Genomic DNA, 12,826 nt, shown 5'->3' on the forward strand with positions numbered 1-12,826 from the left:
CTCTCTGGCTCTCTCTCTCTGTCTCTGTCCTGTCTCTGTCTCTCTCTCTCTGTCTCTGTCTCTCTCTCTCTCTCTCTCTCTCTCTCTCTCTCTTCTCTCTCTCTCTCTCTCTGGCTGCCTCTCTGTCTCTCTGTCTCTCCTGTCTCTCTCTCCTCTCTCTGTCCTCTCTATCTCTCTCTCTCTCTCGAGCTGGAGGACTGTGGGTAGGTAATGTTGTATACTCCATGAAATGAGGTTGGTTTTGAGTAATTGTGAGTTCTGTTTCTTTGTTACAAGGGAAGCTCTCTCTAACGTGTGTGTGACAGGGAGACGTGTGTATATTCAGGAACTCAGAAGCAGTGATAAAATGACAGGCAGGAACAAAACAATCCTAGCATCTTCTGAGAAAATGGTGAATTTTTTAGCATTATTTCCTCAAGAAAAAAACTCACTATTCTGTTTGAAATAGCTCTGTCAGAGGCTCTTTCTTCCTGTACCCATTGACAGACCCGCCTCCCCCCAAACTGAGAAGACATGTCCTTTGTCCCCCCTCAATCCATCCAGCACTATGGACCAAAGCCCACCGGACATGTAGCCTCCCCTGTAGCTTTCGTAGGCTCGTATATGCTCATATGCAACCCTTGTTTTCCCAGGAATGCCGTCTGCAATTTTTTTCTTTCTCTTTAGTTTTCTGGACTTTTCTCCTCCCTAGGACACCTGGGAGTAGAATACCTAGACCCACTTCCCATTTGCAATCATGGTATTCACAGTCTTACAGAAAAAAAGTTGTAGTTAAATGAGGGAAACTTAAAATAAACCCCACCTAAAATGAGCAGCAGTTAGTTACAAAGAGATATGTGTTTCCAAGAGACTTTTATCATATTTTAATAGTATTTTATTTTTCCAAATACATATAAAATAGTTTTTAACATTGATTTCTGTAAAACTGTGTTCTCCCTCCTTCCCTTACCTCTCCTTTCTCCAAGACGGCAAACAGTCTGATATAGATTAAGCATGGGCAATCCTTTAAATGTCTTTCCCTATTGGTCAGGTTGTACAAGAAAAATCAGACCAAAAGGGAGAAGTTAACCTGTTCGTTAAGGCTCGGTTTCCTGATCTATGAAACGGGGGTGGATAATAATAAAAAGCACTTTTACAGGGCTCTCACGTATGCAAAACATCCACACTGTGAGATCTTTTACAGATGGGGACACGGACATTGGGAGAGAGAGTATTTTATCCAGTCTGTAAAGGTCCAAAGTAGGATCTGAGCCCAGATCTTCTCAGCTTCCAGCTTCCACATGACTTGGAAGCTGCTGTGGCCAGCACCTGCTAGCTTTGGGCCTAGGTTGGGAGTTAGAATGCTGCCGCTTCTGCCTGTTATCTTTGGGACTTTTAGAAACCAACCTGACACAGAAGCTTAAGAGAAGAGAAGACTTGACAGCCCAAAACAACCTGGTCCTAGAGCCTTGTGGGGTAGCAGCATTTTCACAATAATGATATTATTCTTTCCTCAGGAGTGTTGTAAGGAAAACACTGTGAGCCATCGACCCCTTACTGTATCTGGAGGAGCCACGGTTTTAGCACTGTGGGTATTTTGAGCTTTGAGAACAAGAGAGGCTCGTTGACAATTTTCCCAACATTTGTTAACCATATAAAATACATTAGATGCAAATGAAAAATGACGTGATTCCTGCCTTGGAAGAGTTCGTGGTACGAAGTGTGACACGAAATAAGGTGAAATCGAGGCAGGAGGGAGATCTGGACTAACTGGGAGACACTTTGGGCTGGGGCTGTGACAGGTTCCGTCGGAAAGAAGGGGGGGATTTTGCTCTGTTGTGAGTAAGGACGGTAAGGGTGAAGACGGCAGTGGGAAAATGAGGAATGAGAAACAGTTTGGTTTGAGAAACGGTTCGATGGGGTTGGATTGTAGAGCGTGAGAAGGGAGCAGTGTGAAATAAAGCGGATGATCAGTTTGCGACCATTTAGTAAGGACTACCACATGTCAGGCGTGGTGCTCAAGTCTGGGGCAAGAGCAAGAGACAAAGTTACTCCTAAGAAGCTTATATTGGGGGCAGCTGGAGAGAGCCCCGGCCCTGAAGTCAGGAGGACCCGAGTTCAAATCCGGCCTCAGACACTTCCTGGCTGGGTGACCCTGGGCAAGTCACTTACCCCCAGCCTCAGCAAAAAAAGAAGCTTATATTCTAATGGGGGAGAAAAATTTTGTCTCTGCCTTCACTCAGTCCACCAATTCTCCTCACGTCGGCAGAGTGACTGTCTGCTTCTCCCCACCAGGGGTTAGGGGACAAGACTGCAAGGGCTGGTTGTGTCTATTATTAATAATGATGATAATAATAATAATGTTTCTAGTAAGCCACAGCCCCTGAGCCCTCACCTGATGTGCTCCACCAGTATCATGAATTGATTGGTCTCAGTCAGCTTTTACAAAGAGAATTTTACGAGAAGTTGTAGTAAGAAAAAAAGGTACAAAAACACGTCGGCCCGGACTTGAAGCAGCACCCACAGGGAACAGTGTGGCCGAGGAGGGCCTCAGCCTAGAAATCCTTCCCCCATCTTTGGGGTCCCGTGCTTCTGGGTGTGGCGTGCCCTGTTGGATCTTTGTCTTGGTTAGGTGGGTTAGCTCCTGCAGGTGCTCCGTGGCTGCTCCGACTCCTAATTGGACCCAACTGTTGCGGCCGCTGGCCCTGAGGATCCAGTTGGTGCTGGGGCTGTGGATGGCCCTGGTGAGTCTCCCAGGCTCCCTGGCTGTCCGGGCCCTCCTGTGTCAGAACACTCCTCCCCCCAAGACCAGGAGCGAGTAGACAAAGCCAGGAAAACAGACGCACCACATGGCGCAGGGCTCCCGGGGGAGAGGCGGCACCCTCGGTGCCTCCCCCACCTGGAGGCTCCCGAGACTCTCATTTGGAAGCCAACAGGGCAGAGGGAGAGATCGTTAACCAGCTTTTAGGAAGCACCCAGAGTGTCCAGGTGCAGGGCTGCCTGTGGGGGATTCAAAGAAAGGGAAAAAATTCTCCGCTTTCAAGAAACTCACCGCTGAAGATGGGGTGACGAGGTGCCAATAGCCACGGGCAAACACAGATCCATGGAGATAAACATACACAATAAATCAGAAATCCTCTTAGAGGGAGGCAGCAAGATTGTGAAGGACTGGGAAAGGCGGCTTGTGGGTGGTGAGGCTGTAGCCCGCACCTGCGTGAATCTCGGGGGCTTCTGCTCAGAGATGAGGGAGAGGATTTCAGGCATGGGGGGCAGCTAGAGGAAAAGCTCGCGGGCCAGGAGACGGGGTGTCATTTCCCGGGGTACAAGACTGATTCCTTGAACCTTGTGGGCGCCCCCCGAGTTCTGGCTCAGCGGCCTTCCCGCTCCTCAGCCAGCCACACGGCTTTTCATCGTTAGCGTCCGTCGCGGAGCCACGGCCCCTTGGCACAAACGGCTCCTGGACTTCCACGTTCAGATGGTCACCAGGTGGGGAAAACTTGACGTGGTCGGGAAAGGCAAAAGCAAACATACCCCAAAGATGGGCCCTTACCCATTTCTCACGCACACACACACACACACAGAGAAACTTACATGTATATACATACATAAACCTCCATGTGTATACACATTTAAACCTACATGTATTATACATATTTATGTATGCATTACACACACACACACACACACACACAAACTTACATGTATATACATACATAAACCTCCATGTGTATACACATTTAAACCTACATGTATTATACATATTTACATATACATTACACACACACACACACACACACACACACACACACACATACATGTCAAACTGGTCGAAGCTAGACCGGAGGATCCTGAATTCCTTACCCTAGATGACTTTGGGGTAATATACCATCAGAGACACAAATAGCTATCTGTCAGATAAATAAAGCATCAGTTTTATGAGTAAGGTTTTCCAAAGGGCCTTTTTTTGGCCCGTCAGTAATGTCCTTGTGACCACCGGCCTCCGTCCCCTTAGATCTCCCATAAGCCTCCCCACATTTAAGGATTTTTTTTGGTCCTGCCTGAATTCAGTTCATAAGATTCCATCTTTAGGGGCTTGCAGAGACCCCACAGGTCATTCAGTGCACACCTCCAATTTTACAGCTGAGAAAATGGAATTCCAGAGAGTCAAGTGATTCTGTCCAAAAACAAGGCTCCTGTACTTTTGGATCAGGAGCCTGCTACGGTGACCCTTCCTCCGGCCTGCTCATGGAGCAGTGCCTGTGCTCGGGGTCCTCGGGGAGCTGTCCGCTGCCCCCAGGTATCCTGGCTCCTTTTGCTCTGCAGGGAATGATGGGTTTTTCTCAGATGGTGAGCCGGACCCCAACGTGCAGATCCTGACAGTGGGTCGGTCCGGCTCCAGCAGGAGCCTGGCAGAGGCAGCAGCTGCCGGAGGGCAGCACTCATCCAAGCAGGACCTCCGTGCCACAATGCAGACGAAGGGTGAGTGGCTACCTGGCGGTCAGGGCTCGGCGACATTCATGAAGGGCCTGCGAGGGGCCAGCCACTGTCCTTGTGCTGGGGAGACGGGCCAAAAGTGACTCAGTCTCTGTCCTCCAGGAACTTCAAAAATATATATAATGATACAAGGTAATCACCTTAGGAGGAAAGGAATTGAGCAGCTTTGTTGGGGGTGGAGGGGGAGGGAGGCAGGGAAAGTCTCAAGGTGATCCTTGAGCTGAGCCTTGAGGAATACTAGTGAGGAGGACGTGTATTCCAGACGTGGAAGGAGGGATGGAGCGTCCTAAGCGGGAACAAGAAGTTCGGTTAAACTGTTCGAGTCTGCGAGAAGGGAAGCGTGTAACAAAGCTGGAAAGAACTTTAAATGCTAGAGAGAGTTGTTACACAGCATGTTCCAGAAGTCTTGAAGGTGGTAAAGCTGAAGTAAAGCACTAAGACTTTGGGACACCTTCTATTTAATCCCTGAGGCAGCAGTCGCTGGAGTTTATAGAACGAGCAAGGAATTTAATTGAACAGGCGTGCACTGGGTAAAAGTCATCATGTTCATGTGAAAGATAGGAGAGGGAACTGATGTGAGGTATGGAGACCAATTAGGGGGCTATTAAAGTCCCGTCAAGGGTGATGGCTCTGCAGGAAGAGATTGTGCAGATGGAAACAGGAGGATTCGGCTCCCGTCAGCCCAAGTGTGGGCAGGATTAGGGCGAGCAGTAAGGAAGCTGCTGTGTCAGCTGGCAGGAATGGGGCACTCCTTAGGATGGGGGCTATGAGCAAGGGGCTCATTGAGCTGGCACATCGGGATCCACATCCCTGGCTGGCTGGCAACCTTCCTCCCCACTGGGCTTCTCCTCCTCCTTGACTTTGGTTCCATGAAGGATGGAACCCACTTGGGAGTGTCAAAGGAGCCTCGGAAGGTGATGGAGATCTGGAGTTAGACCTGGAAGAACCCACCCACGGTGATTCCCAGCAAAATTCAGAACCCCTCTGGGTAGCCTCCTCTGACTGCAGGCTCTCTAACCCCCAGTGACTCATGGATAGGGAAGAGAGACAGCGGGAGCCCACTGCAAGCTGTGTGGCCACTGGCTAAGTCCTAACTTTCTCTGCGCCTGTTTCCTCCTCTTCAAAATGGGGGAGTTGAATCAGGGCTCCCCAGCTGTGATGCTGTTCTGATTCCATGCTGGCTAAGGATGTTTACATTGCTTACCAGAGTCATGGGAACCCCTTCACAGGTGGAGGCCGTTGCTTTCATCCTTGGGCCCTGGACTGCTCTGAGTTCTGCCCCTTTCCCAGGGGCACCTGGGATCATAGCCCTTGAGCTGGAAGGGACCTCAGAGGCCGTGTGGCCCAACCCTTCGTCTAAGAGGAGGTCTCGGGCTCAGGGAAGTTAAGTGATTATGTAAATACATAAAGATATAACTTAAAGTGATTAACTTAACTATGCAAGGGAGTAAATATTAGTAGGGGGATTTGAAATCTTCTGATTTTAAAACCAGTGTCCTGTACTTCTGTACTCCCCCCTACTTTCTAATCTCCCCTCATTTCTGCTCCCCTGTCCCTTAACTCAAGACCATAAGTCTCCTGAGCCTGTTTTCCTCCCCGGAGTTGAAGAGATCAGCCACTTCCAAATTCTGGTTCCCCTCTCTCTGTCCTGCCACCATCAGTGGACCTCCTTCCCTTCTGTCCACATCTTTATCCTCTACATCAGAAGGGCAAATAACCAAGGCTTGATGGACAAGGACACAATGCTGCATAAATTCTCATTTATCGACGATGGCCCTTCCTTCCAGTCTCTTGTACTCACGCTGTGGTTCCATAGCCTAGCTTCGTCCCTGGTATATCCAGCTCCCTCATGACTACAAGAGAAAATGGCAGCATCTGTGGGGGGATTGTGCTGGGGGGGATCCATTCACCTAGACGGTACCCCCCCTCACCCCACTCAGCCTCCTGTCTACCTTGCATGGCTGCCTTCATTATTATTATGCAATCACCGAGCCAATTAGAGAGTCCCCCTGCCTTGGCCTAGGGAGCAAAGGCTAGGAAGACCCTGTCCCTTTCACTGCAAAAACAGCCCAGAGACCTCTCTGATAAAACGCACAGGTAAAACCCACCTGCTCCTCTTGTGCTGGTTACCTGTTTGGCCAGTCCCTTAGCCTTGTCCAGGACCGATGTCTTTCTCTGTGAGAACGGCGGATACTGGTATTTGGATGGGATTGTCTCTGAAGCCCCTTTCACCTGTAGATTTATGATCCTGTGATCCACTGGGACGCAGGCGGTAAGTCAGAGACTGGAAAATTGGGTTTATGATGGGCACTTAATAGAATGGATTCATGGGGTCATAAATCAAGGGCTGGAAGGGAGCTCAGAGGCCGCCTGGTCCAATGCTCTTATTTCGTGGAGGAGAGAATGCCCAAGGAAATTAAGTGCACAGTAGCCCATAGACACCCTGGTAGTGAAGCGGTCAGAAGCAGAATCTGAACCCAAGGTTTTGACTTTAAAGCCAGTTTTCTTTTGTTAGAGACAGCATTTGAATCCAGGCACTATTTCCATTGAATTATGCGTCTCCTAAAGTAGAGAACATCAGGGAAAGGGCCAGAGTGGGGAGAGCCCAGAATGTCTGGAGATAAACTTTTCTCCCTTCAGTCCGCCCAGCTCCACATTCCTTTTCACTGTGCCCTCTGCCCTCCTCGCAGGGATCTCCAGCAGCATGAACTTCGATGAAGAGGAGGAGGAAGAGGAGGAGGATGAAGAAGAGGAGGATAGCTCTACTTCTTCTCAGTTAAACACCAATGCCCGGCCGGGCTCCGCCACCAGCAAGAAGTCAAATAAGGTGAGGAGCCTTTGGTACGCTAATTTAGGGCAGAAAATAATGGCAATAAAATGTAGCCAGAATTTCTTTTTTTTTCCAATAGTTTTTATTTTTCTAAATATATGCAAAGATAATTTTCAACATTCACCCTTGCAAAACCTTGTGTTCCAAATTTGTCTCCCTCTCTCCCCTCTCCCCTAAACAGCAAGCAGTCTGATATAAGTTAAACGGGTGCAATTCCTCTAAATATGTTTCTATCACGCTGGGTAAGAAAAATCAGATCATGATTTCTCTTGTGCAGCAAGATAATTGTATAAATACATATGTCTATATTGGATTTACATGTATTTTTACAATGTTTAACATGTATTAGATTATTTGCCTTCCCTTCTCTTCCCTTCTCTTCCCCTTCCCCTTTCCCTTTCCTTTTCCCTTCCCCTTTTCCTTTCCCTTTCCCTTTCCCCTTCTCTTTCTCTTTCCCTTTCCTTTTTCCTTCCCCTCCCCTTCCCCCTTCCCCTTTCCTTTTCCTTTTTCCTTTCCCTTTCCTTTTTCCTTTCCCTTTCCCTTTCCCCTTCTCTTTCCCTTTCCCTTTCCTTTTCCCTTTCCTTTCCCTTCCCCCTTCTCTTTCCCTTTCCTTTTCCCTTTCCTTTCCCTTCCCCCTTCTCTTTCCCTTTCCTTTTCCCTTCCCCTTCCCCCTTCTCTTTCCCTTTCCCTTTCCTTTTCCCTTTCCTTTCCCTTCCCCCTTCTCTTTCCCTTTCCTTTTCCCTTCCCCTTCCCCCTTCTCTTTCCCTTTCCCTTTCCTTTTTCCTTTCCCTTTCCCTTTCCTTTTCCCTTTCCCTTCCCCTTCCCCCTTCTCTTTCCCTTTCCCTTTCCTTTTTCCTTTCCCTTTCCCTTTCCTTTTTCCTTTCCCTTTCCCTTTCCTTTTCCCTTCCCCCTTCTCTTTCCCTTTCCTTTTCCTTTTTCCTTTTCCTTTCCCTTTCCTTTTCCCTTTCCTTTCCCTTCCCCTTTCCCTTTCCTTTTCCCTTTCCTTTCCCTTCCCCCTTCTCTTTCCCTTTCCTTTTTCCTTTCCTTTTCCCTTTCCTTTCCCCTCCCCTTCCCCCTTCTCTTTCCCTTTCCTTTTTCCTTTCCCTTTCCCTTTCCTTTTCCCTTTCCTTTCCTTCTTTCCTCCCTCCCTCCCTCTCTTCCTTCTTCCTCATATTCCCCAACTTCTGAGCAGTGCTCTATTTACTGCTCCATCTAGATGCTCCTGCCACCCCTTCTTTCTAACCTTATTTCAACATTACTTTAAGTTAGCAAAATTGGAATAAGCTTCATACCCTGAATATGTTCCTGCTTATATATCTGTTTGTAATGTTGCCTACATGTGGAATATCTTCCCTCCTGCTCAGCTTTTGAATTCTTACCCATCCTTTATAGTCCAACTAAATTCTCCCTCCCGTCCTCCCCTAAGTCTTCCCCAGTCACTCCTAATGACTAATGATCTGACTTTGCATGGCACCAATTTCTAATATCCTCATCATATGATATTGGATATCATAGTGATCTATATTTTCTTATTCCCTCAATAAAAGCCCTTTTGAGGATAGAAACCTTATCTTTCCTAAAATCCCATCCCCTTTCCAGAGTCCAGCAAGGTATATACAGTTGGATTTTTTTTTCCTGAGGCAAACAGGGTTAAGTGAAGTCACTTAAGCCCAGGGTCACACAGCTATGGAGTATTAAGTGTCTGAGGTCACATTTGAACTCAGGTCCTCCTGACTCCAGGGCTGATGCTCTATCACTGCGCCACCCAGCTGCCCCACACAGTTAGATTTTTGATACATATTTCTCAATGGTGCTTTAGTGAGACCTATGATCAAATCCCAATGATTCTGACACTGACTTGTTAGTTGTGTGGCCGTGGTCCCTTAATTTCCCTGAGCTTCAGTTTTCTCACTGTATAAGGTGGATATATTTTAGTACTTACCTTGTGCGATTCAAATGTGCCTTTATATACTTTAAAGCTCTCTATAAATGCCATCCTCATCCTTATCATTGTCATTATTTTTGAATGAATAAATGGGAAAGAGAGATGATAACAGCTTAAGGGATCACCAGATTAAAGAGAACTTTATTTTAGAATAGAGAAGACCTAAATGTGTTTGTAGGGAGAAGGAAGGGAGCCACTGGGGAGGGAGAGATTGTAAACACTGTTGTAAACATCTGAATTCAGATTTAACCCCAACAGTTACAAGTTGTGTGGCTGCAGGCAAGTCAGTGTTCCTCCTCTGACTTCATTTTTTTCATCTATAAGATAAAAAGAAAATTACTGTTTATCAATCAATCAATCATATATCTATCATTTGTCCATCCATCCATCTATCATGTATCACATGTTTATCCATCATTCTATCCATCTATTTATCATCTCTCATCTGCCAAGCTATCTATATCTATATCCATCTATCCATCCATTCACCAATCTATCTCTTTATCTATCATTTATTTATCTATCCATCCATCCATCATCTAGTCATCTATCACCTATTCATCTATCATCTATCCATCTATTTTTCTATCTGTCCATTTATCTATCCATCCATCCATCCATCCATCCATCCATTCACCAATCTATCTCTTTATCTATCATTTATTTATCTATCTATCCATCCATCATCTAGTCATCTATCTATCATCTATCCATCCATCTTTTTATCTGTAAATCCATCTTTCTATCTGTCCATTTATCTATCCATCTATCAATCTATCTATCTATCTATCATCTATTCATCTATTGCCTATTCATCTATCATCTATCCATCTATTTTTCTATCTGTCCATTTATCTATCCATCCATCCATCCATTCACCAATCTATCTCTTTATCTACCATCTATTCATCTATCCGTCCATCTATATATCTATCCATCTATCTGTCTGTGTGTCTGTCTGTCTGTCTATAGGCTAGGTTTACCTATCTCACCCAGGCTGGAAGGGCACCAGCTATTGATGGGCTTAACCCCACCAGTTATCATCATGGAAGTTTGGGCCTGTGCTATTTTTCTGACCTGGGCTGGTTTGCCCTGTGAGAGGCTGCGTGGTGGCCCCCAGCTCCAAGTTGGTACCAAACCCCTTGATCACCTTTCGCCTTCAGTTTGGAATCCCCAAATGCAAGGAATCCACCAGCCTTAGATCCTGCCACTCTCAGAGACTGTAGCCATGGACCACCACCATATCTGCTGAGAATAGCATCATCATCCCCTCCCTTAGAGGGTGCTGAGAAGAAAGTGCTATAGGACAAGCTATCATCATCATCATCATTGTTATTATTGCTTTTGAGGATGAGTGAGTGGGTCACGATTAGTGGGGTCCAGAACAAGGGGAAGGGGTTCAGCCACCCTGATAGAGGGAAGGAGGAAAGGGAGAGGTGAGATGGCCAGGGAGCTTACTTTAGATGACCTTGGTCTTTGGGGAGAGCAGGAGTGTGGAAGTGGAGGTGGGATGGAAGGTGATGCAGGGAGAGCCGGCAAACGTGGCTTCTCAAGCAGAACTTCGCAGGGTCTGCTGCCACTGCTGGCTCGGGCCCGGCCTTGTTTCTCATCTGCCTCTGCCTTCCAGGAGACTGCCTCAGCCCCCAGCCCCTCGGCCCAGGCCCCGCTCATTGAGGTGGAGGATCTGGAGGAATTTGCGCTCCGGCCGGCTCCACAGGGCATCACCATCAAGTGCCGCATCACGCGGGACAAGAAGGGGATGGACCGAGGGATGTACCCCACCTACTACCTGCACATGGAACGGGAGGACGGGAAAAAGGTCATCCAACTGCTTCAGGCTTTTCTAGCCATGTCCGGGGACTGAGAAGCCACCAGACCCTCCCTCCCTTCCCTCTGGAGCCAGGAGACCAGGCCCCCTTCCTGGGGCCAAGGAACACCTCCCCGACCTCCAGGGCAGGGAACTGTCACATACCCCCTTCTCCCCTTCATTTGCGTTCTTGTCAGGCTCGAGGAATATCAGCCCCTCATCTGTGTCTTCCCTAGGTCTAAAGATCCATCACTCTGTCTCCCTTCCCCCGGTCCCTCGTTCCCTTTTCTGCACCCTGCTTATCGAGGGCTGGGATGCGGAGAATCCAGGACATGGGTGTGTGCTTTCTCAGAAATCCCTTCCAGACTCGCTCCTCTCCCCTTCACCCCATGGGCTGTTTCTGAGCTCATGTCCTGATGGTCCGGCCTCAGGCGTCCGAGCCAGAGGGTTTTCTGCCCCTGGAGAGGGAATCAGAGGGAGCCCCCACCCCAGAATTGGCAGGGCGCCAGTGGGAGCGTGGGCTGGGGAGCACATCATGGGACAGGTGTGTGCACAGGTGAGAGCGCACAGGTGTGCAGCCAGGTGCTCGTGTACAGGGTAGGGGATGGATCATCGTGTTGTGTCCGTAGGTATTTCTTCTGGCTGGAAGGAAGAGGAAGAAGAGCAAAACATCTAATTACCTCATCTCTGTAGACCCGACGGACTTGTCCCGAGGAGGAGAGAGCTTTGTGGGGAAACTCCGGTAATGCCGGGGCCCAAAGGGAACACTGCTGACCCCCCCCCGGGACTAGCCTGGGCCCCTCGCTCTGTCTTGTGGGACTTTGTCTTGACAGACCCTCCACTTATAACCCTTATTCTACAGATAAAACGCTCCCCTCAATTGTATGGCTTAAAATGTCAGGCAGGAGGGACCTTAGAGTTCCGTATACCAATGAAACTACAAGCCCGGTCCGGGAGACCCACTGATCCCCATTGCTCTCCCCCTGGCTTCTAGGTCAAACCTCATGGGAACCAAGTTCACCGTGTATAACAATGGAGTCAACCCAATGAAAACGTCATCCAATGTGGAAGGTGCAAATTTGAGGCAGGAGCTGGCAGCCATTTGCTATGTGAGTCATGGGGATGTGGGGGAGGGTAAGGGACTGGGCCCAGACACTTTATCCAACCCAGGCTCGTTGGCTGTTGGCTTGGGACTCAAGTCTGGTGACCATCGCCATCCATCCACCCATTCAGCTGACCCAAATTTGGGTATTGTCAGTATAGAGATGATAATTAAGTCCATAGGAGATGATGAGATTACTGTGAGAAAAAGAAAGTTTAGGATGGAAATTTGGGGTACACTTATTGTTAGGAGAGTAATTAGACACAAGGAAAACCAAGAAGGCTAAAGATGGAGGGAGCATGTATTTGAGTGTCATAGTTTCCTTTAGTTCCTTTTTATTTGATGTTAATTACCTCTTTTTTTATTTTTGACTTTGGTAATTCTCATTTTCCTTTCTTTTTTGTTGTTGAATTAATTTTTTTCTATTTTACTGATCTTTAAAAACAGCTTGCAATTTTTATTTATCATCATAATAACATTTGTACTTTCAATTTAAAGGATAATTACAATGTTTATGTCCAGTTGGGGGGATTATTAATTTGCTCATCTCCTCGACTTTTTATTTGCATGCTACATTTATTGGTCTTTCTCACTTTGTTGATGTAAATTTTCAGTTATGAAATTTTCCCCTAAAGACTATTTTGGCTATATCATCATTTGTACTCTGTT

The 12,826-nt window shown here is 47.4% G+C and overlaps 1 protein-coding gene across 6 annotated transcripts in view; it reads left to right on the forward strand.

The window, feature by feature from the left end:
• TUB (TUB bipartite transcription factor) overlaps positions 1 to 12,826 on the forward strand; it is a 131,216-nt gene that overhangs the window by 101,505 nt on the left and 16,885 nt on the right. For 5 of the 6 annotated variants that reach the window (XM_074273751.1, XM_074273750.1, XM_074273752.1 and 2 more), the window contains 5 exons: positions 4,303 to 4,458; positions 7,164 to 7,300; positions 10,876 to 11,067; positions 11,685 to 11,797; positions 12,050 to 12,164. In XM_074273751.1, coding sequence (XP_074129852.1) covers positions 4,303 to 4,458; positions 7,164 to 7,300; positions 10,876 to 11,067; positions 11,685 to 11,797; positions 12,050 to 12,164 — 713 coding nt within the window. The remainder of the gene's footprint in view (positions 1 to 4,302; positions 4,459 to 7,163; positions 7,301 to 10,875; positions 11,068 to 11,684; positions 11,798 to 12,049; positions 12,165 to 12,826) is intronic. The other variant, XM_074273755.1, reaches the window with a different exon arrangement.

The sequence above is a fragment of the Sminthopsis crassicaudata genome, chromosome 6, assembly GCF_048593235.1.
Source record: "Sminthopsis crassicaudata isolate SCR6 chromosome 6, ASM4859323v1, whole genome shotgun sequence".
NCBI classification, from domain to species: domain Eukaryota; kingdom Metazoa; phylum Chordata; class Mammalia; order Dasyuromorphia; family Dasyuridae; genus Sminthopsis; species Sminthopsis crassicaudata.